General features: G+C 40.7%; 1 protein-coding gene across 2 annotated transcripts in view; it reads left to right on the top strand.

Annotated features, from left to right (window-relative positions):
• The window catches only part of myo19 (myosin XIX), a 43,195-nt gene extending 19,896 nt beyond the window's left edge, over positions 1-23,299 (top strand). The window contains exons 8-24 of one of the 2 annotated variants that reach the window (XM_085964500.1): positions 456-552; positions 1,633-1,709; positions 3,379-3,469; positions 3,758-3,929; positions 4,889-4,962; positions 5,711-5,832; positions 7,209-7,322; positions 9,678-9,854; positions 11,332-11,472; positions 11,576-11,683; positions 12,244-12,314; positions 12,736-12,848; positions 13,250-13,425; positions 14,729-14,858; positions 16,270-16,355; positions 20,475-20,819; positions 20,907-23,299. In XM_085964500.1, the coding sequence (XP_085820626.1) occupies positions 456-552; positions 1,633-1,709; positions 3,379-3,469; positions 3,758-3,929; positions 4,889-4,962; positions 5,711-5,832; positions 7,209-7,322; positions 9,678-9,854; positions 11,332-11,472; positions 11,576-11,683; positions 12,244-12,314; positions 12,736-12,848; positions 13,250-13,425; positions 14,729-14,858; positions 16,270-16,355; positions 20,475-20,819; positions 20,907-21,020 (2,208 nt within the window). In that variant the 3' untranslated portion in view covers positions 21,021-23,299. The remainder of the gene's footprint in view (positions 1-455; positions 553-1,632; positions 1,710-3,378; positions 3,470-3,757; positions 3,930-4,888; positions 4,963-5,710; positions 5,833-7,208; positions 7,323-9,677; positions 9,855-11,331; positions 11,473-11,575; positions 11,684-12,243; positions 12,315-12,735; positions 12,849-13,249; positions 13,426-14,728; positions 14,859-16,269; positions 16,356-20,474; positions 20,820-20,906) is intronic. The other variant, XM_085964501.1, reaches the window with a different exon arrangement.
• The last annotated feature ends 798 nt before the right edge of the window (positions 23,300-24,097 follow it).

Raw genomic sequence — 24,097 nt, 5'->3', positions numbered from 1 at the left:
AGTAAAGGAAAAATCAACTTCTGTTTTGAAACCTGGCCTTTTGGTTTGATAGCCCACTCGAATGAGCTGTTCTGATTCAAAACAGCCTCTGTATTTGCAACTCGGTTGGAGATGATAGCCAAGTTTCATTTAAGAACTCTGCAGACATTCAATGTCCTGCAGACACCTGGGTTTGCACTTTTACCACACAGCTGTTTAAAAAGTTGATGAGACCTTCCCTTTGCAAAAATTGCATTTAGGACATCTAAAAGAGAGCTTTGGGCTACATTGCTGCAGAACCAGAATCTTATTGCTAGTATACTTGGAGGAGAGTTGTAATTGTAATAGTGGAGGTAGTAGGAAAATTGAAATACTTTGCTGCTCTCCTGGCTAACTTCTCTGTGTTGTGTTGAAGCCACTGATTCAGCAATACAGTACTTTGAATGTTGGAACGTACTAATATAATATTTCCTCAGGTAGTGAAAGGAGCCACTGAGGAGCAGAGGCTGGAGTGGGGTCTACTTGAAGCAGCAGAGTTTTTCTGGTTACCAAATGCTGAAAAGACTTTAGAAGGTTAGCAAGATTGCCAAACTCTGTCCAGCACTGCTTTTGAAAGCAGGCGATCCAAGAATGCACTGATTCTTTAAGTACAAAATATTTACAGATTTATTAATACTTTAGCAGATCTTCTGTGGAATTACTCACAGAAAGTTGGGTGATGCCCCGCGTTATTGGCGTTCTACCATGTGAACCACAGAGCCCAATTCCTGTACGCAAACATGGCCTGATATCACCAGTTAAATTTACTAGCGAGCACGACACACATTAAAGAAAAAAAATTGGATATTTATATAGCACGTCACATGCCTAGAACTCCAAGGAATTGTAAATAAACTTTTTAAATGATTTTCTTCACCAATGATCTCTCCCTTCCCGTTCTTTCCTTGAGCTGTTGACTCCTTGCCAGGATACAGGAATCCTTTGGAGAGAGCCTAGACATTGTGTTTTAGCAGAGTATTTGGCTAAGGGGGCATCCTAGCTGTGTTTAATCCTGCCCTCACCCAGCATACACGTGTGCATTTCCAGCTGGGGTTTCTGGATAGCTATCGAGTGGGAGCCCTGAATTACTTTTCCTCCCTTCCCTTAGCCTGTGACATTGAGGCCAGTTACAGTACCTGGATTAATGCCCCTGCTCAGTGCAGCTAACTCAGCACAGACCAAGGAGTGAAACTGGAACCTTTCTAGTCTTTATGGCTCTCGGCTTCTAGCTGAGTAAAGTATGTGACGTTGGCTGCATTTTTGAAACTCTGTTTTTAGTTACGATGAAATAGGTTATGGACTCCTCCCTCGTGTACCTCTGAAACTGATTTTTCATTTGAAAAAATGTTATTTTACTCTTACAATTTTACATCCAAGACTTTTTTTTAAGGCTGACATGTTACCTTGTTTATCATGTGATTTTTACATGCCTGTCTTATGCATGCAGTAATTCTGCCAGTTAATTCATGGGGCAGAGTTCTAATGGTTAGTTTAGTGACTAAATGACCAACTGAGACTAAGGGGAAGAAAATGAGCATAATATGTAAGTTTCATGGTTTGTGCAGATATCAAGATTTCAGTCCAATTATTTTAATCTCTTATTATGTTGTTCAGAGGACCAATTTGAAGAAACCAAAGATGCAATGCTACATCTGGGTATTGACAGTGGCACACAAGACCAGGTGTTCAAGGTAAGTGAACCTTGAGCCTTTGTACTTTCTATCTTTTTTTAAAATTGAGCAAGATTTTATTTTTTAAATAGAATATTAACTCATTCACCACTTCATTATTTGTAAGGTAGCCTATTTATTTTAGAAAAAACACATCACGAAATTAGTGATGAAAGCTGCCCTTCATCCAAAACAGGCTTAATTTTTCGCCTCTTAATAACAGCTATTCAAATCTGTACACTGGAAGAGGCAAGGAGTTGGTTTAAAATATTCAGCGGAGTCTTGAGCTTCGTGCTCCCTGCTCCAGGGTAAAGATGGTGGAGTGTTCCTTTTCTAGCTAGTAAGTGGGAGAGTTAAAATTTGTAATACCTGGTGGATGGGTAAAGTGCTGCTGCTCTTGATCCAAGGCCAGAAAGTACCACACAGGAGATTATTACACAAGATTAAAGAATATGGAAATAGGGGGAGGATAGCAAACTGGATTTAAAATTTAGCTAGAAGGAAAAAAACTGATACTAGGATTTGAGGGCAGTTTTTCTGAATATTTGGAAGTGGGTAACGGTGTCCCACAGGATTCGGGTCTGGGGCCACTTTTGTTCACAAAATGAAAAGTAGGCGAGGTCAGGAGCTGCAGGTGAGGAAGGCTGAGTTCAGGAGAACTGAAGATTGAGTGGTGGGGATGCTGAGCTGGTTCTTGTGAATGGGAGGGTAACTTGGATAAGCCAGGAGAAAGGGAGAAGAGGCTTAACCGGGCCACAAAAGACAGATGCAGTACAGCATTGAAGGTGAACTAAAGCCTCTGCTGTGAACAGGAGTGCAAATAACAACCTTAAAGAAGGTACTGAAAGATATAAAAGTGAATTTGACATGTAGTTTAATTCTGTTGTCCTAGACTGTGTATTTTTTTTACTGTTTATTTTGTCAAATATTTAAAGCAAAATAATTTTTTTTGAAGTAAGATGGCAAATGTTGAAAAAAAGTGTTATTTATTTCAGGTTCTACTTTGTTTTATGGGTAGATTTTGGTTGATTTGTTGCTGGTTCGGTTAATATTAATGCATTCTAAGAACATAAGAATCAGGAGTAGGCCATACGACCCTTTGAGCCTGCTCCGCCATTCAGTAAGATCATGGCCGATCTTCAACTTCAGCTCCACTTTCCCGCCCGATCTCCATATCCCTTTATTCCCGTAGAATCCAAAATCTATCTATCTCCGCCTTTAATATACTCAACGATTCAACATCCCTTTGGGGTGGAGAATTCCAAAGATTCACAACCCTCTGAGTGAAGAAATTCCTCCTCATCTGTCTTAAATGACCAGTACTGTAAGTAGTTGGCTTAAATTTCATATTCAGAAATTAGAACTCGTCAAAAGTGTGACCCAGGAAGTGTAGTTTCACCACATTACACAAGCTTTTACTTTCGACAACATGAGCTATGAGCTGTAAAATGTTTAATGGTAAGTGTCGTTATCCTGCTTGTGACACTACCTAATAATAACTAGAGCCAGAAATGTAAACTGTTTCATAAAAATGAATGTGTGAAATGATTCGAAACAGGTTTTGGGTGGGGGGGGGGGGTCAATGTGTTACATAGACAAACAAAAACAATTTTGATCAATATGTTAAAAGTGCTTGTCAGCACAAGTCTTGCTATTTTTCGATTTGTTTTCTGCTTTTCTTTTGCAATAGATTCTAGTTGGCCTTCTACATCTTGGCAATGTGCGGTTCAGCTCTCCAACAGATGAGTCTCACCCTTGTGATCTCAAAGAAAAAGCTAAGAGTAAGAAAAGTCAAGCGGAGTATTGATTTTTCAAAAAAAATGTTTCCATGAATTCTGAGGAAGTTATGGATTGAGAAATTCCTGGTGGTTATAGGCCAGTACCCTCAACCTTTTTTATTAATTGGCTTATATAGTATTCAACTTCAAAGAAAAAAACACAGACGGTAGTTTGTGTTGACATGAGTTTTCCTCCTGGTGCTGGGAATAGTCAGTAAGCGGTTTTCTGATTTATCATTTTTTAATCAATGATTGGGCTGCTTTACTAATCAGAATTGCTGATTCTTTCAGGTTTTCTTAAGACCACTGCAAATCTACTGAAGGTTTCTGAGGAGGACCTTTTGGAACAGCTCCGAGTCCGGACTATTACAGCAGGCAGACAGCAACAGATCTTTAAAAAGCCGTGCTCTAAAATGGAGTGTGGGACAAGAAGAGATTGTGTGGCCAAAGTCATCTATGCAAAGTAGGTGGGATTGTCTTTTACTGAAAATGTTGAAGTTATGCTGTATTGGTTCATTCAATCGAGCAAAATAGTTTTTTCAATTGGAAAAGACAACAGGTGGAACCTTAAATATAAAAATGTTGAAATTGCTCTGCACTTACCTATGATTCCATGCTGGGCTCCCTGTTGGCTGAGTAAGTAATGTGATAGTAAAGCATATGCTAGCTAGACAATAGGCATTACAATTGGTATCAATGAATTTGGGATAGGGTGAAGGGAGACATTAAAAGTACTGCACTGTCAGAGGTTGCATCTTTCAAATGAGATGTTAAAACCATCTGCTTGTTAGTACATGTAAAAGATCCCATGACATTATTTGAAGAAAAGCAGGGAATTCTCTAGTACCTTGGTCATCATTTCCCCCTCAACTAACTCCAGCAATAACGGATTAATTGGTCATTCATCTCATTTTCTATTTGTAAGATTTAGCTGTGCACACATTGGCTTCTACAGTACATTGCAAATGTAATTAATTGGATGTGAAGTGCTTTGAGATGTCCCGAGGATTTGATAATGCATGTTTCTTCCTCTTTTTACTAAGGGGGAAATTAAAAAAGCACTTGTACTTGTATAGCACCTTCTCACATCCTCAGGATATGCCAAAGCACTTTACAGCCAATGGGTGACCTTTGGAGTGTAATCACTGTTGGCAACAGTGGTATCTACACAGCAAGTGAATGAATGACCAGATAATTTTCCCTGGTAGTTTTAATTGAGATAAGGTTAACAGCCAGGACATCGGGAGAACTCTCCGCTCTGTTCAGTAATGCCATGTAATCTTTTCCATCATAAGAGTTGGAAGATGGGTTGACTATATCCCTTTAGTACCGCACTGGAACTACCAGCTGTTGGTGTTGCAATAGTTTTTTTGTATTCTTGATATTGTTCATTTCTAATTTTTTGTTCTGGGTATTTTGCAGGTTGTTTGACTGGCTGGTAAAAGTTATAAATGGCTCCATATGCTCAGCTTCTATCAGGTGGACCAATTTTATAGGTATTTATATGCAAGTTTTACAAAGTTGAAATCCTGGAATAGTTACCTATATGGTCCTGTCATGAGTACATTTTACAGTTGAGTATTAAGCCAATGGAACAAGCTGGTATTCCAAATCGCTGTCCACCAAACCAATCATTAAGTTGATCTTGCAGGGGAATGAAAGGGGAGAGTACTTGCTGGATGTACGCTATTTTACAGAGAAAAATATGACACCAATTTGACTTTTCTAATTAACCCCCCCCCCCATTTAATTTGTAATATACTGAATTGAGAATGAATTTTATTTTTTCTTCCTTGAGTCTGAGCACTAGATCGAGGCTGGGTCAATGTCCATTCCATTTTAATGGGGCAAGTGGTTTATTATCCTCCGATAATTCAGATTGCCTTTCACTGCTTCCTGCGACTTTTCACAGAATATAGCAATACTCTGCCAGTAAGTCACGTTACAGGCATTAGTCATAGTGTCACGCTGTACCACCGTGGCATCTCTTGCCCTACATTTTATTTATAAATTAAGCTTTAATTGTACACACCCAGTAGATTGCACAAGAACAGAAGTAAGCATCACTTGAGTGATAAGTGGTTGTGAAACTTGAATTGAAACATACAAGTTATGTTGACTGCTTCTCCGTGTGAGATGGTGCTCACTTAATGTTCACTTTTGAAATGACTTCAATCACGCATTGTCGTAAATATTTATTGTATTTGAGCAAAAACAATGATGTTCAATACCTTCTTTGTGCAGGTCTATTGGATGTATATGGATTTGAGTCATTCCCACAAAACAACCTGGAGCAGCTTTGCATTAACTATGCAAATGAGAAACTGCAGCAGCACTTTGTGGCACATTATCTCAAGGCACAGCAGGTACTTCAACTCTGATCCAGTATACCTTTAACACGGCATAACCCAGTATACCTTTAACACAGCATAACCCAGTATACCTTTAACACGGCATAACCCAGTATACCTTTAACATGGCATAACCCAGTATACCTTTAACACGGCATAACCCAGTATACCTTTAACACGGCATAACCCAGTATACCTTTAACACAGCATAACCCAGTATACCTTTAACACAGCATAACCCAGTATACCTTTAACACGGCATAACCCAGTATACCTTTAACACGGCATAACCCAGTATACCTTTAACACGGCATAACCCAGTATACCTTTAACACGGCATAACCCAGTATACCTTTAACACGGCATAACCCAGTATACCTTTAACACGGCATAACCCAGTATACCTTTCACATGGCATAACCCAGTATACCTTTCATATGGCATAACCCAGTATACCTTTAACATGGCATAACCCAGTATACCTTTAACATGGCATAATCCTGTATACCTTTAACACGGCATAACCCAGTATACCTTTAACACGGCATAACCCAGTATACCTTTAACACGGCATAACCCAGTATACCTTTAACATGGCATAACCCAGTATACCTTTAACATGGCATAATCCTGTATACCTTTAACATGGCATAACCCAGTATACCTTTAACATGGCATAATCCCGTATACCTTTAACACGGCATAACCCAGTATACCTTTAACACGGCATAACCCAGTATACCTTTAACACGGCATAACCCAGTATACCTTTAACACGGCATAACCCAGCCACTTCACATGTAATTGTTGCAATATGTGTGGGTGCCTGGAAATAACAAACCTACAAATTAGCTATGAAGAATTAGCAAAGCTTGCTGGGATTCAGTGGGAGATTTAAAGGAGGAGACGAGGGATGTGTTAAAATCAGATGCAGGAGTTCCACTTAATATTCCAGACATTAAGTAAACTGCTGTGTGATTCCACCCCTATATACGTACGCTCTTCTTCCCAAACCCCCTTACGCCCAAAGATCTCGCAAAAACACTATAGGAACTAGTAGATGCCATGGCATCTTGCTGATATGTCAGTTTTTAACTGAATGTTTAATTGTCTTTAGAAAGGCAAGATTATTTATTCCTAAACCCGGTAACTTTTGATCATATCTATTTTTAGGTAACTTTTGTACAGTGAAATCTATTACAAGTAGAGATATAGTTCCATTAACACCACAGATAAGTAGAGCAGGGAAGTAGTGAGAGGCTGCCAATAACATGTGCAAGCAAGCTATTTGCACAAATGGGTGATGGTGCCACCAGAATGCTCAGATCTCTGGAGAATTTACAATATTCATGTATTTGAGGTTTTCCATCCCCTGCCATTCTATTCTTTAGGAGGAATACACCACAGAGGGTCTGGAGTGGTCCTTTGTCAGTTACCAGGATAACCAGAGCTGTTTAGATCTGATTGAGGGGATTCCCACCGGCATCTTCTCCCTTTTAAATGAGGTTGGTTGTTTCTTCAACTTGTCCTTTTTGTAAGTATGTGCTGAGTCTAAAACACAGATTAAAAGGTCAGTGGTTTGGACCTTTGTTAGGTGATTTGCCCCATCAGGAGATTTGTGGTTAAAATAAAGTTGATTGTTTGGGGTTTTTTTGCCTGTGGAGAGAGCGGAGTAGGAGGAGGAAATATTTTCTGAAGTTTTAGTGACTCGTTACCTTTCATTGTATAGGACATCTCCAAAGCCTTTGACAATGTTATGCTGAAATCAAGACAGTTTGCAGTCTTCTAATCTTTCTTTTCCAGTACCTCAATACTGTGGAATTTCTTATCATCTTCAGTCTTTCATTTTCCTACAATCTTCAGACATTCAAAATACAAGTTTGGTGTCACCTAATGGTTATCTCCTGATTTTTGGCTCCAGTTTTATACTCTTCAACTGTGGTGTCCTGCACAGTGTCTGTTTAGCTCGGTGATGGCTCTCTCATCTGAGTCGGAAGGTCATATGTTCAAGTCCCACTCCAGGACTTGAGCACATAATGTAGGCTGACACTTTAGTACAGTACTGAAGGAGTGCTGCATTGTCAGGGGTGCATCTTTAGGATGCAATGTTAAATCAAGGTCCTGTCTGCCTATTCAGAAGGATGTAAAAGGTCTGCTGGTATTATTCGAGGAGCAGAGGAGTTCTCCCAGTGTCACGGCTAACATTTTTACATAGGCCTGGAATTTGCGCTCGGCGGCGAAGCAAAGGTGTTCGCTGCTGGCCCTGAAGAAAGCTGCCCACAAAGATCTTGCGGTCTCTGTGGCGAGAAGTTTGCCTTTCTCGATGCATCAGTCAGATCAGTGTAGAATCGTGGGGAATTCCTAGTGCAAGCTGCTGTGACGTCAACAAGCTGTCTAAGCAGCCAATCACAATGCATAATTCTCAGACAGCGAACCAGGAAGTGAAGAAGTTGCTTTTATTCAAATTTTTAAAAAAAATGTTAGAGAGCAATACAAAGATTGGAGCTCTCACATGGGGAAAAGGTAAACCTGAAATAAATGTGAACAAACTTTTTAAAAAAATATATAAATTTATTTTTAAAGTTTCTTAAAAATTGTAATTGTCATCATTATGGAGAAATTTGACACTCCTCAAAATTATAATTAGTTTTTCAGAGTCATAATGTTTGTAAAGCAGTCAATATGCTGTTAAAACCCCAGTTACACCTAATCCAACAAGACTTAACATTTAATGGGGTATTTAACAGCGATATTACCGCAGAAAAGCCCAGGTTTTCGTCGGTTTCACTGATTTCCGGCTTAGAGTGGGGCGGAGGCGAAGAAGGGCCACAGCGCAGCCAGTGTCTGAGCACTGAATGACTGACTGACTGCAACTTCAGGATTTCCATGTTAGGAGATGCGCTACATTCTGAAGTTGCGGTCAGTTTCGAAGGGGTAATAACAGCAAATGCTGTTCGTTCTCTGTTATTACCCACCGCAAATTCCGGGCCATAGAATTTACAGCACAGAAACCGGCCATTCGGCCCAACTAGTCTATGCCGGTGTTTATGCTCCACATGAGCCTTCTCCTATCTGCATATCCTTCTATTCCTTTTTCCCTCGTACGTATCTAGCTTCCTTATAAAGCATCTATGCTATTTGCCTCAACTACTCCTTGTGGTAGCATGTTCCTCGTTCTTGCCACTCTTTGGGTAAAAATGTTTCTCCTGAATTCCCTAATGGATTTATTAGTGACTATCTTATATTTATGACCTCTAATTTTGACCCCCCCCCCCCCCCAAAAAAATCCAAGTGGAAACATTTTCTCTGCATCTACCATATCATACCCTTTCATTATCTTTTAAGACCCCAACACTATCGGAAACACTGTATTTTCATGGCCAACGTCCTTTAGCAACATTTTCTGCAAATACTAATAATTCCTGATTTACAGAAAACGACTTGCATTGAATTGAGCATTGTGAAACTCATGTAGTGGTGTAAATTCTAATACACCTAATGGTTGGCACTGCTTTAAAATAAAGTTTATATCATTTTACCAGCCAGCTCAAGCCTTTGCTGTGCAAATGTAACTTCACTAACTCTTGCTATACATGTTACTGAGGGGGGGAAATTCTTTAAAAATGTGATTTTTGTGAAAGAAAACACTTCTTCATAATCTGTGCCATTCTTTAAAAGTGAAATGGATTTTTACCTAATTTCTGCAATTTTTTTTTTAAAAAGGTTATTTCGGCTCCTACAGACATGGGTGTTTTGACACCTTTATTTGTCCTACAAATTGTAGTGATGGATTGTGTATATATAGTTACTCAATGCTCACTGATTTTTCATTTTTGAATTTATTCTCTCTTTTCCTAAAGGAGAGCCGCCTCAACCGACTTTCAGATGCAAACCAATTTAAAACTCGCCTTCAGGCAGCTTTGGCGAGTAACCATTGTATGAGCTGGGATGTGTTCAGCAAGGTTCCCAATTTCATAGTAGTTCATTACGCAGGCGAGGTCAATTACCAGATTGAGGGAATGATGGAAAAGAACAAGGTAGGGAATATCGAATATTCAATGAGGCATTCATTGAATGCTCAGTTAATGAGGCACGACCCCTCTGACAGTGCAGTACTTTCTCAGTACTACACTGGAGTGTCAGCCTGGATTATGTGCTCAAGTCCTTGCTTGGGCCTCGAATTCACAGCCTTCTGACTTAAAGCAGTGCCTGATGTATGTAATGTTCATCTTGTCATCGCTTTTTCTTGGGTTTTGTTTTGTTTTACTTCACCTAAAATAGAAAGAACACTGGGTTTTAAAACAAATGTGCACACACACAGGTTTGTATAGAATGATGTGTGATGGAAGTCTGATTTCCCCTGCTTCACTGAGTTTTTCATCTTGGTCACTACTACGGTGGGGGGGAGGGAAAGAAAGTCTTGCATTTTTATAGCGCCTTTCACGACCACCAGATGTCCCAAAGCACTTTACAGCCAATGAAGTACTTTTGACGTGTAGTCACTGTTGTAATGTAGGAAACACGGTAGCCAATTTGCACACAGCAAGCTCCCACAAACAGCAAAGTGATAATGACCAGAGAATCTGTTTTAGTGATGTTGATTGAGCGATAAATATTGGCCAGGACACCCAGAATAACTCCCTGTTCTTCTTCGAATAGTGCCATGGGATCTTTTACATCCACCTGAGAGAGCAGATGGGGCCTCAATTTCATCCGAAAGACAGCACCTCCGACAGTGCTGTACTCCCTCAGTAATGCACTGGAGTGTTAGCCTAGTTTTTTTTTTGTGCTCGAGCCTCTGGTGGGACTTGAACCCACAACCTTCTAACTCCGAGGCTAGGGTGCTGCCAACTGAGCCACAGCTGGAACTGATGAGCAAAGGCTAGGGATTCCCTCATTGGGTGATGTGGGGAAAAAAATTAAGTCGTCTCTACCAGCATCCTTCACTCCGCCCTGGTATGCAGGAATTGTGTGGTTTGAAGGGAGAGAATAATGCACCCCTCATTTAAAATTAAAATATCAATATCATAATTGTGTTGCTGAATACATTCAGTACATGATGGCATTATAGAATATTCTTTCTCAAAGATGTACCGTGTTCAAAAAATAAGTTACCATAATATTTTTGGCAACTTGAAAGGTTATTTGGTGCAATGGTGATAACTTAATCTCATACTTCTTTTAGCTTAAAAAAAATAATTCTGATATACCCTGACATGCCTTGCTTATTCCCTCATTAATAAAGAACCCATTAAAATTATTTATGAAGTGCCTTTTTATATCCCCCCCCCCCCCAAAAAAAAAATTGCGTGTTAAGGGAATGGCTGCATGTGTATAAATAAGTAGGCGCAGCATAGCACCACTATTAACATTTTAATCATTTGAACATTTGTACTAAATTCCAATTCAATAAAACTGCAGGTTTTGTAAGAGTTTTGCAGTTCACCTTGCTGTGGCCACCATGCAGCAAACTGACGGTTGGATATATTGTAAATCATGTTCTCGCTGCATTAGGATCCTGTCCCACCAGAGCTGGTGCAGTTGTTGCAGAAGTCCCAAGATGCCTTGCTGAAGGAGCTATTTCCTGTTGAAGAGAAAGAACACAAGGACACTAAAGCTCCGAACAAAGCGGTTACTGTGGTCTCCAAATTTAAGGTCTGATTGTATTAACACTGCATTACTATACCACATACAAGATGAGTCTCTTGTAGTTCTATTCTCCATTGTTTCTCTACCTCACCTTGCCTTTCTCCTGCAGGGTTCACTGGAAAGCCTTATGCGTATTTTGAACAGCACCACACCTCACTACATCAGATGCATCAAGCCTAACATGGACTGCAAGCCTCTCCTTTTCAGATCAGAGGAGGTACTGTAGTAGAATAGGAAAAATTGCACTTGGTGAAGATCCAAGCAACAAACTAGTTTTGGTTATTCAAATTAAGCTGATGGAACTTGGATTAGTTTGATTTAGGATCGGTTTTCTGTATGTTGGCACATCTGCTTTCAGAGGCTGTAAAACAAAGAGTTTACATTAATGTAAAAAGAAAATTCCGGTTAATAATTTTAACCTTTTTCGATATGATTTCAGTCAGTGCTGGCAGTTTAAGAAATGTTTTTGGCTTCTAGTTTCAAAATGTTAACAATTTTAAATGGAGATGCCAGTTTTATTTTAGGTAATGCCATAAGTCTCGTGTTGTGCAATCTCCTTTAGTGAAGTGCTATTTCTGAGTTTAACGTTATTTGCGCAACTAAATTTTTCGCAACGTTTCAAGTCGATGCTTTGTCTTGGTATAATATTTTACTGTAGGTACACCATGCTTTTGGAACTTGTCCATGGTGCAGCCAAAAGGAAATGTACATCAAATATTTTATAGTACTTATGCTTATTTTGAGGTGAGCAAAATTCATAAAGTGACTTTGTTTTAGATTCTCAGCCAGCTAGAAGCCTGTGGTATCGTTGAAACAATCAACATCAGTGCAGCTGGATTCCCTATTAGGTATGTTGGCTCATTACCATTCTACCTTTTTGAAATGGTAAGTACTCGGGGCTCCTTGTGTGTCATGTATTAATTGCCAGAGTGAATGAGTGGAATAAGGGATCTTGAGCTAATTATAGCTCTTGGCGTATGCCTAAAACGTGATGGAACATAATGTATAATAATTGTGGTCTGTTTGTTCCTAATGGGTTATGAATAACTAATTGTGGAAAGCACATGCCGTAGAAGCTACAAATCAGGCCAGTTACACACCGAATACTGACTTGATTTGACAGGTGATTCCTTTGGGGAGAGATTGCAGTGTAAAATTTGCATTTCATTTGGCCTGGATTCAGAACTGACTCTTTGTTTGTATGAGGTCTGCTTTGTAAACTATGTTTTTGTTCTCGCATGCGGTGACTAACAGTACTTTGTAATTTAGGGTCCCATACCAGCATTTTTTGGAGCGCTATGGACTTCTGAGAACATATTGGCAACTTAATTTACAAACTGCATCTAGCATTAATGGATGCTCTCCTGCAAAAAAGAGGAAAGGTTTGTCATATAGTTCTGTCGGCCGATTTAGGAGTAACATTTACAACATAAACTGTAATTCAGCTATATGATTCCTGTTTTAATACTGTATTGGTAGTTCAGCCGTATGTATAGCAAAGTAACTTTTATTTATATACTGCTGTTAAGTTTAGTGCTAATACTGTGTGTTTTTGTAACTGGTGCTGTATTAAATTTGTCCTCTTAATTTTCTCTTTCCTCTCTTTTCTGTCTCTCCTTCCAGTTTCTCTCGATTTGATTCTTCACCAATTCCTCCATTTTCTGTTTGCTGCCTTCAGCTTGCTAATTGCCTCGACTTTGCTGCGGTGTCTCTGATGCTTTCTCACATCTGCCTGTAATGAAGATGCTGTTGCCATGGAAATGGATATCGTTTGCCTTTGCAGGTTCATCAGCAACAGATGGCAGCACTGAGGCTTTGCAGTCCACTGTGCAGGACATTCTCACTAATGTATTAGCTGGCCAAAGTGTCGTATCCTCCTTCTATAACCCAGCCGAGAACAGGTCATGTAGCTCACTAGTACATTGTGGCAAAACACAAGTGTTCATGACTCACAGCATGGTAAGTTGCCTAAACTATCTTGAGAAATTTTCCCTGGTTGAATTTTCATTTTCGTTAGAGCAACTTGGGAACAGGAGTAGGCCATTCAGCAGTTGAAGCCTGTTCCACCATTCAATGGGATCATGGCTGATCTGTATCCTAACTCCATCCACCTGCCCTGGCTCCATCTTCCTTAATACCCTTGGCTAGCAAAAATCTTATCAATCTCAGATTTAAAATTATTAATTGAGATAGCATCTACTGCTTTTTGTGGGAGAAAGTTCCATACTTATACCACTGTTTGCATGAAGAAGTGTTTCCTAACTTCTTTCCTGAGATGGCCTGGTTCTGATTTTAAGCTTATCCTCCCCTTGTTCAAGACTTCCCCCCCCACCAGCAGAAAAAGTTTCTATCATACTCTATCAATTCCTTTCAAAATCCAAAATAACTCAATCAAATCACCCCTTAACCTTCTATATTCCAGGGAATACAAGCCGAGTTTATGTAATCTCTCCTCATAATCTAACCTTGGAGCCCTGGTCACATTCTGGTGAATTTGCGCTGCACTCCCTCCAAAACCAGTATATCCTTTCTAAGGTGTGTCCAGAACTGTACACAGTACTCCAGATGTGGTCTAACCAGGGTTTTGTATAGCTGTAGCAAAACTTCTTCCCCTTTATATTCTAGCCCTCTAGTTATTCTATTAGCTTTTTTGATTTTTTTTTGTACCTGACTACTAAACCTCTTCGAACCTCCACGGTTCCTAGCTTTTCACCATTTAAGAAATACTCGGATCTGTCCTTTTTTGGCCCAAAATGGATGACTTCACATTTGCATTGAAATACATCCCACTCACTTAATCTATCAACGTCGCTTTGTAATTTTATGCTCCCGTCTACACTATTTACTATGCCACCAATCTTTCTGTCATCGGCAAACTTGGATATGTGGTTCTCTGTTATCCAAGTCATTAATAAATATAGTGAATAGTTGAGGCCCCAGCACAGATCCTTGTGGGACACCACTATCAATTGCTTCCAATTTGAGTACATACCCATTATCCCTGCTCTCTGACTTCTACCAATTAACTAATCTCCTAACGAGGTCAATAATTTGCCTTCAATTCCATGAGGTTTAATTTTAGCTAACAGTCTCTTATGTGGAACCTTATCGAATGCCTCCTGGAAGTTCAAAAAACGACATCCAAAGACATTCCCCTGTCTACTACTTTTGAAGTGTAGTCACTGTTGCAATGCAGATTTCGGGGGGATATGATGAGTGTTTAAAATGGTTAGTAAATGTCTACATTATTAAATCTCTTTAGCTCGAGCTGCTCGAAAGTGCAAGGAGTCAAACACTTTCCGAGAAGGCACTTTGTATTCAATATAGCTGGCGAAGATACCGTCGGAGAAAATTGGCACGATTAAGGCGGGCAGCGACTATCATTCAGGCAGGCAAGTATTGTACCATTATTGCTCAACTAGCTAAGAGATGTTTCAGGAATCCATGCCTGCCTCGAGCATTCCTACCTCTGGTTTATCATGAATAGGTGCAGAGTAAAGCTGCCTCTACTCTGCCGAACTAGTTGCCTGAGACCCAGCTTCAGAAGAGCACTACTATTGCAGCATTGTGACGTTGCCTATATTTCTCATTTCCTATTAAAATGCACATGGCAGTCCATATTCGACTTTTAATGTATTTGCATCCCTTACCTTCCCTACCCCCACTTCAAGTTTAATTTTTATTATTCCCCTCCCCACCTAACCCTGGGTTCCAGCTTCAGGCTCAACTTCAACCCACGCACCCCCTGCCCCTCCCCACCCCAACCATTCCTAACTCAACTCCACTTTTTAAAAATCATCTGTTCTGCTTGTCTGTTGACCTGAAGCAAGGCATCAAGATACACAACTTCTGGCCAACCCACCATCAGCATGCTGACTATCTAAAGATATGTCGTGTGTAAAGTATGCAATTCCTGTAACACATTGGGTCTTGATTTACTCCTAAAATAATTTTCTAAGTAATTCTTGCCAAAGGCAATAGTTGATTTTTCATTTTTTAATTAGGTGGATAATTGGTAGTAGCGGCTATTAATCTTGTTTTCTGCAAATATTCCTTGTACAACAGTAACAAATCTGCTACCTTCCACGTACAGGAAACTCTCGTTTAAACGGCACCTAAATATCCAGAATTCTCTATTAACCGGCAAAATTCTCACTCCAAAAACAACACCTCAATAACCGGCAATGTTGCCGAGTCCGAGTCTCCCGCGGTGGGGGTAGTTCTCCAAACTGCCAGTACTCGGCTTCTTGGCGCTGTCGGAAGTCGGAACACCTCAATACCCCTGTAACAGGAGTCTGACTCTCCCGCGCTGCCGGTAGTCTCTTCTGATCTGCCATTTTACAGGGGTACTGTGTCTCCCACGCTGCTGGTAGTCATTGCATTGCATTACCCTCAACTGGCAGTACTGTACTTAATCAAGCATCTTCCACAATCCATTTAACACAACATTCTGTAGGTGAGTACCCAATTACTGTATACTGCACATTTCTTGCTTTTTTAATTTTTCTTTGTTAAAAATAGCCTCGGTAGATAACCTTCTCTGTCATCAGGAATTTTTGATCAACCGGCAACAGGCCGGTCCCATTGGTGCCGGATACCAAAGAGTTTCCTGTACATGCTCACATGGGAAAATAGGACTCTTAATGTCAGTTTCAAATGGCATGCAGGGAAACCTTTTTTGTACCTTTAAAAAAAAAAAAAAAAAAAAGATTATATACATACATATATATATATATATATATATATATATATACACCCAGTGCATGCTTGCAACTTTAAGGTTCATTATTTGTTTCTCTGCAGCTATTCGATCATGGTTGACCAGACAGTGGATTAAAAAACTCCATCATGCTGCCAAAGTGCTGCAAAGAGCATGGAAAACCTGGAAAGTGAGTTGCAGTTTTGAATTTGTGCTGCTGTATCTGGCTTAACTGAATTGCATAATACAATTCAAAACTAACCTTTTAAGTTACTAAAACTGGATTTTGCTTTTTTTGTTGTATACATGGCCTTGCCCAAACTTATCCTGACTGCATATTTCAAACACTTTTTTAAATACATGTAGGGGTAATTCAAAGTAGGAGATTAATGGTTCAGGTTCTGTCCTGATAAGCCAGCAATACTATGTCTGCAACAGGCTATATATAACCCACTTGTGCTTTGATCCTCTTCCAATCATTAGCTGAACAATTCTGGAGACACGAAGGGTTTGAAAGACAAACCATAACATTTGTACTCGAGTGGACAGTACACTGCAGCAACCTGATGTGGGTCTCTACGTGATATCAAGAAACAGCTGAGCGCACTGGATACAGCAAAGGCTGTGGGCCCCGACAACATCCCGGCTATCGTGCTGAAGACTTGTGCTCCAGAACTAGCTGTGCCTCTAGCCAAGCTGTTCCAGTACAGCTATAACACTGCCATCTATCTGACAATGTGAAAAACTGCCCAGGTATGTCCTGTCCACAAAAAGCAGGACAAATCCAATCTGGCCAATTACCAGTCTACTCTCAATCATCAGCAAAGTGATGGAAGGCGTCATCGACAGTGCTATCAAGCGGCACTTACTCACCACTCGGCTCCAGACCTCATTACAGCCTAGGTCCGAACATGGACAAGAGAGCTGAATTCCAGAGGTGAGGTGAGAGTGACTGCCCTCGACATCAAGGCAGCATTTCACCGAGTGTGGCATCAAGGAGCCCTAGTAAAACTGAAGTCAATGGGAATCGGAGGGGAAAAGTCTCCACTGCTGGAGTCATACCTAGCACAAAGGAAGATGGTTGTGGTGGTTGGAGGTCAGTCATCACAGCCCCAGGACATCACTGCAGGAGTTCCTCAGGGCAGTGTCCTAGGCCCAACCATCTTCAGCTGCTTCATCAATGACCTTCCCTCCAACATAAGGTCAGAAGTGGGGATGTTCTCTGATTACTGCACAATGTTCAATACCATTCGCAACTCCTCAGATAATGAAGCAGTCCATGTCCGCTTGCAGCAGGACCTGGACAACATTCAGGCTTGGGCTGATAAGTGGCAAGTAACATTCGTGCCACACAAGTGCCAGGCAATGACCATCTCCAACAATCGAGCGTCTAACCACCGCCCCTTGACATTCAACGGCATTACCATCGCCGAATCCCCCACCATCAATATCCTGGGGGTCACCATTGACCAGAAACTTAACTGGACCAGCCACACAAATATTGTGGCAACAAGAGCAGGTCAGAGGCTGGATATTCTGCAGCGAGTGTCTCACCTCCTGACTCCCCAAAGCCTTTCCACCATCTACAAGGCACAAGTCAGGAGTGTGATGGAATACTCTCCATTTGCCTAGATGAGGGCAGCTCCAACAACACTCGGGAAGCTTGGCACCACCCAGGACAAAGCAGCCCGCTTGATTGGCACCCCATCCACCACCTTAAACATTCACTCCCTCCACCACTGGCATACCGTGGCTGCAGTGTATACCATCTACAAGATGCACTGCAGCAACTCGCCAAGGCTCCTTCGGCAGCACCTCCCAAACCCATGACCTCTACCACCTAGAAGGACAAGGGCAGCAGGCGCATGGGAACACCACCCCCTCCAAGTCACACACCATCCTGACTTAAGAACATAAGAAATAGGAGCAGGAGTAGGCCAATCGGCCCCTCGAGCCAGCTCCGCCATTCAATAAGATCATGGCTGATCTGATCCTAACCTCAAATCTACTTTCACTCTCCATCCCACCTGGACCCATGTGATCTCCCAGGAGAGGCGAAAAACCAGATTAAAAAACCCAATGGCCAATTTGGGAGAAAAAAATCTGGGAAATTCCTCTCCGACCAATCTAGGCGATCAAAACTCGTCCAGGAGATCACTCTGTCCCTGTATTTCCTGCAGTACTTACCTTCTGTAAGAGGTGATCTCCACCCCAGCCAGGAACAGGCCCAATTTACTCTTGAAGGACTCCTAGCTGGCAGCCTGTTCCCGAGGTCTCCACTAATCCCTGTGAATAGAACCATCTCCTGAAATCTAACACAGAATTAGAACACAAGAAGTAGGAGCAGGACCAGGCTACACGGCCCCTGGAAGTATATCGCCATTCCTTCATCGTCGCTGGGTCAAAATCCTGGAATTCCCTCCCTAACGGCACTGTGGGAGTACCTTCACCACACAGACTGCAGCGGTTCAAGGCGGCGGCTCACCACCACCTTCTCGAGGGCAATTAGGGCAGGCAATAAAAAAAAATCCTTGTATTAATTAGGCAGTAACTTCCACTGCTGCCGTGATAGTTTTCTTGCTTTGAGTAGACTAGGCCTATATTCCCTAGAGTTTAAAAGAATGAGAGGTGATCTCATTGAAGCACATAAAATTCTTATGGGGCTTGACAGGGTAGATGCTGGGAGGGTGTTTCTCCTGGCTGGGGAGCCTGGAACTAGGGGTCACCATCTCAGAATAAGGGGTCGGCCATTTAGGACCGAGATGAGAAATTTCTTCACTCGGAGAGTTGTGAAACTTTGGAATTCTCTACCCCAGAGGGTTGTGGATACTCAGTCGTTGAGTATATTCAAGACTGAGATCGATTAGAATTTTGGATACTTAAGGAACCAATGGATATGGGGGTAGTGCAGGAAGGTGGAGTTGAGGTAGAAGATCAGCCATGATCCTATTGAATGGCTGAGCAGGCTCGAAGGGCCGAATGACCTACTCCTGTTCCTATTTCTTTTCTTAAACAGCATTTTTGAAGAGCTAAATTTGATTATCAAATTTTAAAATTTGCATACATTTCATAAATGTCTTGATCTAGAAGTATGGCATTTTGATCAGCCTTCTGTAGAAAAGATCTAATCGCATTTTTGTTGTATCAGAGCAGACTCTGGAATATATTTATGGGAGTTTTAAAGTTTCTTTAAGTAATTAGCTACAAAATAAAAATGCTGGTGTTCATTCAGCATGACTTGCTGCAGTGCAAGATTCTGAAACCACATTTTACCTTCATTCAGATATATTGAACAATAGAAAGAAAAAAGACTTGCATTTATGTAGCGCCTTTCACGACCACTGGACGTCTCAAAGCACTTTACAGCTAGTGAAGTACTTTTGAAGTAGAGTCACTGTTGTAATGTGGGAAACGTGGCAACCAATTTGCGCACAGCAAGCTCCCACAAACAGCAATGTGCTAATGACCAGAGAATCTGTTTTGTTATGTTGGTTGAGGGATAAATATTGGCCAGGACACCGGGGATAACTCCCCTGCTCTTCTTCGAAATAGTGCCATGGGATCTTTTACGTCCACCTGAGAGAGCAGACAGGGCCTCGGTTTAACATCTCATCCGAAAGACGGCACCTCCGACAGTGCAGCACTCCCTCCGCTCTGCACTGGAGTGTCAGCCTAGCTTTATGTGCTCAAGTCCCTGGAGTGGGAGAAAGACAGAAAAATAAATAACTTTCATTTATATAACATTTTATTATATCCTTGGGATGTCTCGTACAGCTTCACATCTGCTGAATAATTTTTGGAATCTAGTCACTTGTTTAGGGAAAAGCAGCAGTTGCTTTACCCACAGAAGATTCCACACACATCAAATGAAATTAATGAGCAGTTAATCTATGATGTGGTGGTGTTTGAGTGAGGAATGTTGGCCAGGACACCGAGGGAACACCCTGTTCCTCTTGCCTACGTAACAACAATGACTGTACTACAAAATTAATCCCTTAGTTGTAAAGTGCTTTGTGAAGTCCTAAGCACATATCTTTGAATGGAGCCATTGCATCTTTTACGTGCACTAAAGAGGCAGACAGGGCCTTGGATTAATGTCACTTCAGAAAGACAACACCTCTGACAATATAGTGCTGTCTTAGTACTGCGCTGCAATGTTAGCTTATATTATGTGCTCTAGTCCTGGATTGGGACAAACCCACAAGCTTTCTGACTCCGAAGTGAGAATGCTACCAAATGAGCTAAGCTGGCACATAAGCTATCAACTATTCAACTAATCATTTTTTTTTTTAATTGATAAAACCTTTAGATTAAAATGGAAGCCTTGGCAGCAGAAGAATTGGATGATACAACAGATTTTAAAGAAATGGAAATGATTCCAGGTTCTCCTATTCGCTCGCCTTTATTTCAGTCATTACACGATTCACCAAACAAGCTTTCCCAAGGTACTCGATTCCAAGATCTAAAGTTATACTCCTGGCCTCTGGGTCTAGTCCTGTCCTCTTTTTGCATTACTGGAATGACTCCATCTGTGTCTGGAACTCTCAACGCCTGTACTCGACTGGCTACCTTGAAGGTGAGGTGGAGAAGTAACCATAAGGTGGAACATAACCAGTCTGATCAGGGCATTGCTTCTATTAGAGCGTTACCTGAGGTAAGGAACATTTTCTTCTGTATAAATGAGTTTATGTATGATGATCTTGTGTAGCGTAACTTAATTTTATATTTACTTTTTTTCCAGGTGCAAATAAAGTTCCACTGCAGACGATCTCCATTACTTTTTGCTGATATTTATCCAGAACACCAAAAATGCACAATCATTGGCCTTAACCAGATTTTATTAGAAAAGGTATAAAGTTGTTAATTTTTATCAATATACCTTGCCCCCATCGCTCACATAATCCTATATATAGAACCTTGTTACTACAAGCCTCTTGCAAGAACAAATATCTCTGGTGCTGGGAGAAGCCATAACCAGAAAAACAGATCAAACCTTGATCAGATTAGCCCCAGATATAAATTACTGATGGGTTGTAATGAGGTTTGGATAAAATGCATTTGATTGCAAGAACGTAGATGTGTATTTGCACTAATTTCACACCCATTGAACAAAATTCACAAAGTTCAACAGGACATGATCATTTGACAAAAACAACATTTTAGAGAAAACAAAACCAGAACAGCACATTACTGGGATTGTCCAGAGACTCAGCCTGAGCTGAAGGGCTGGCCCATGTACTGCATGTTACCGCACACTACATTTTTTATTAAGTCCGTGCTTGTACTGCTTTTCTGATGAGAAATTCAATCCAAAATATCTCCGCTCATTACTATTTCAATTTATATGTTAAAATCCATGTTACACAAAAGTGCCATTACCTCAGGACAGTTGATTTGAACAAGAGCCTACAATTTGTGTATTCATAGGAGCACTACAGCTAAGAATTTTTTTTTTCTTCTGGGATCTCTTAATTTTGAGAAACTTGTACCATATTTTTCTTTACCTAGTTTTTCTAAATGTCAGACACTTTTTTTAAACCTGATTCCTATCTCAAAAAGGAAACTTTGGGGGTTTCGCTTAGTTATTCTGTATTCTACAGCCTCCACTAATTTAAACCTAAATAACACTACCATGTTTTTATTTTTTTTGTTCATGTTCACAAAATATGCTGAGAGCTATGACATTCTTTGGGACCAAACCAGGGAAAACAATTTTACTGACTTCCTAATGCTGACTGTGTATAAATTATACGGAAGGGAAAAGTTCAAGTTACTCTCTTGCACAGCATTGATACTCTTGGGTATTGTGTAAAGACCCTGCTATCGTGCCTTGATAAATCCCTCATCTAAAGATGTACTGGACAGTGACATTGTAACACACTAAATTATTTTATTTTTAGATTACTGTCTTTACAGATACCAGATGAGCATTTTTGGATAAAAATATAGGCTGTGGACTGCTCCACATTTTGCTTTCAATGCTGCTCTGCAATCAGCCGGCAGTAGAACTTATTTAGGGTGAGGTATATGTCTGCGGGATGGAGGCCCAAATCGAAGGAGAAAAAGTTGTTTGACTGGAAGCTAATGGCGCTCAACCAACTAAGGCAAATGGATTGAAGTAACAAGAAAAACATGGTTATAAACTTGATGGGGATTGAGCGCACTCAGCATCCAGGTTCTCGCAAAGTAACCAGTTTTTAAAAATAGTGTTTCTTTTGCTTCTGCTTTCCGCCGCTTGTTGCCATTCCCTGATGGAGAGTGGGCAGGCCCAGTATTGTTCTGCAACCTTCCACTAAGAGTTGAACAAGTATTCAGGGTCAACCCTCCTGTCACTTTCCCCAGACAGTCCCACTGAAGCCAGTAACTCACCATGTTGGAGTATGGGGGTCCACATCCTCCAATCTGCTGCTATGATCAGTATCGCTGAGTTGCCACATATACATTTCTTTGTTGAAATTTCATTCAAGGACTAGTTGATTTCTCATCTCTTAATTCTTCAGTGAACACTATATTCAACTGTCATTCGTGGAAATAACTTAGTCTTAAAATATATGTATTATGAACAGTTTGCTGCCCAATTTGAGTTTGATGAAGGCTGCTAAAGAGTTTTAACTGAACAATTAAAATTTTGCACTAAGTATTAACCTTTTGGATTAATGTAAGTGAAAATGTTTCATTTTTAAAAATATTTATACTTTGGCAAATTTGTGTTTTCATTTTTAAAAAAAATCCATGTTGTTGAACTGTCTGTTACTCATGGAAGGTAATCCTTCAGGGCAGTGGAAAGAACTCCGACTAAATTCCTGTCCGTCAGCGCAGCAGCGACGATGGGGCCAAAGTGGCCTTATAAAACCCCCAAAAGTACACATTTTTGGGTACTGGCTTGCTTATGGAGTGCACTGTACTTTTATGTCTCGGGCATGAATTTCTGCATTTCTCAGTATTTTGTAATTACTTAAAATCAAGAGGCTGTTACTAAACAAAAATCTGGGATCGATGATGGAACTTGCTTCTTTAAAAATCACACAATAGTGATAAATGAATTGTTTATTTATATACTGTATTTTAAGTGAAAGCAAACTATGTACAAATGAGAAACTGATCTGTGCAGGATTAAACATATGCATAAACATTCTGGCATTGATTGGTTTTTAGAGGAAGATTTTAAGGCAATTTGTTTGTCACCTCTTCAACTTGTATTTTCTTGCGGACTGACAATCTAACTTTAATCTATAATAATTGTGCTGTCTGGCAGGAAATTGTGTGTTAGTCCTTAAATTGATTTCTATTCCTCCATTTACATACTTTACAGGGCAGGAATATTAGTACATAGATAGATGGTATATAGAAGGTAGCAGCAGGAGTAGGCCATTCGGCCCCTCGAGCCTGCTCCGCCATTCAATGAGATCATGGCTGATCATCCAAATTCAGTACCCTGTCCCTGCCTTCTCCCCATATCCCTTGATCCCTTTAGCCTTAAGAAATATATCCAACTCTTTCTTGAATATATTTAATGAACTGGCCTCCACCACCCTCTGTGGCAGAGAATTCCACAGGTTCACCACTCTCTGGGTGAAGAAATTCCTCCTCATTTCAGTCCTAAATGGCTTACCCCTTATCCTTAGACTGTGTCCCCTGGTTCTGGACTCCCCGGCCATCAGAAACATCCTTCCTGCATCTAGTCTGTCGAGGCCTGACAGAATTTTATAGGTTTCGATGAGATCCCCTCTCAATCTTCTAAACTCCAGTGAGTATAAGCCCAATCGACACAATCTCTCCTCATACGTCATTCCTGCCATCCCAGATATCAGCCTGGTGAATCTTCGCTGCACTCCTTCCATGGCAAGAACGTCCTTCCTCAGGTAAGGTGACCAAAACTGCACACAATACTCAAGGTGCGGTCTCACCAAGGCCCTGTACAACTGTACAAGA

The sequence above is a fragment of the Somniosus microcephalus genome, chromosome 22 (genome assembly GCF_052327205.1).
Source record: "Somniosus microcephalus isolate GS21.2 chromosome 22, FLI_Smic_1.0, whole genome shotgun sequence".
NCBI classification, from domain to species: Eukaryota; Metazoa; Chordata; class Chondrichthyes; order Squaliformes; family Somniosidae; genus Somniosus; species Somniosus microcephalus.
The sequence above is the reverse complement of the archived record's forward strand: the minus strand, read 5'-3'. Positions and strand labels throughout refer to the sequence as shown.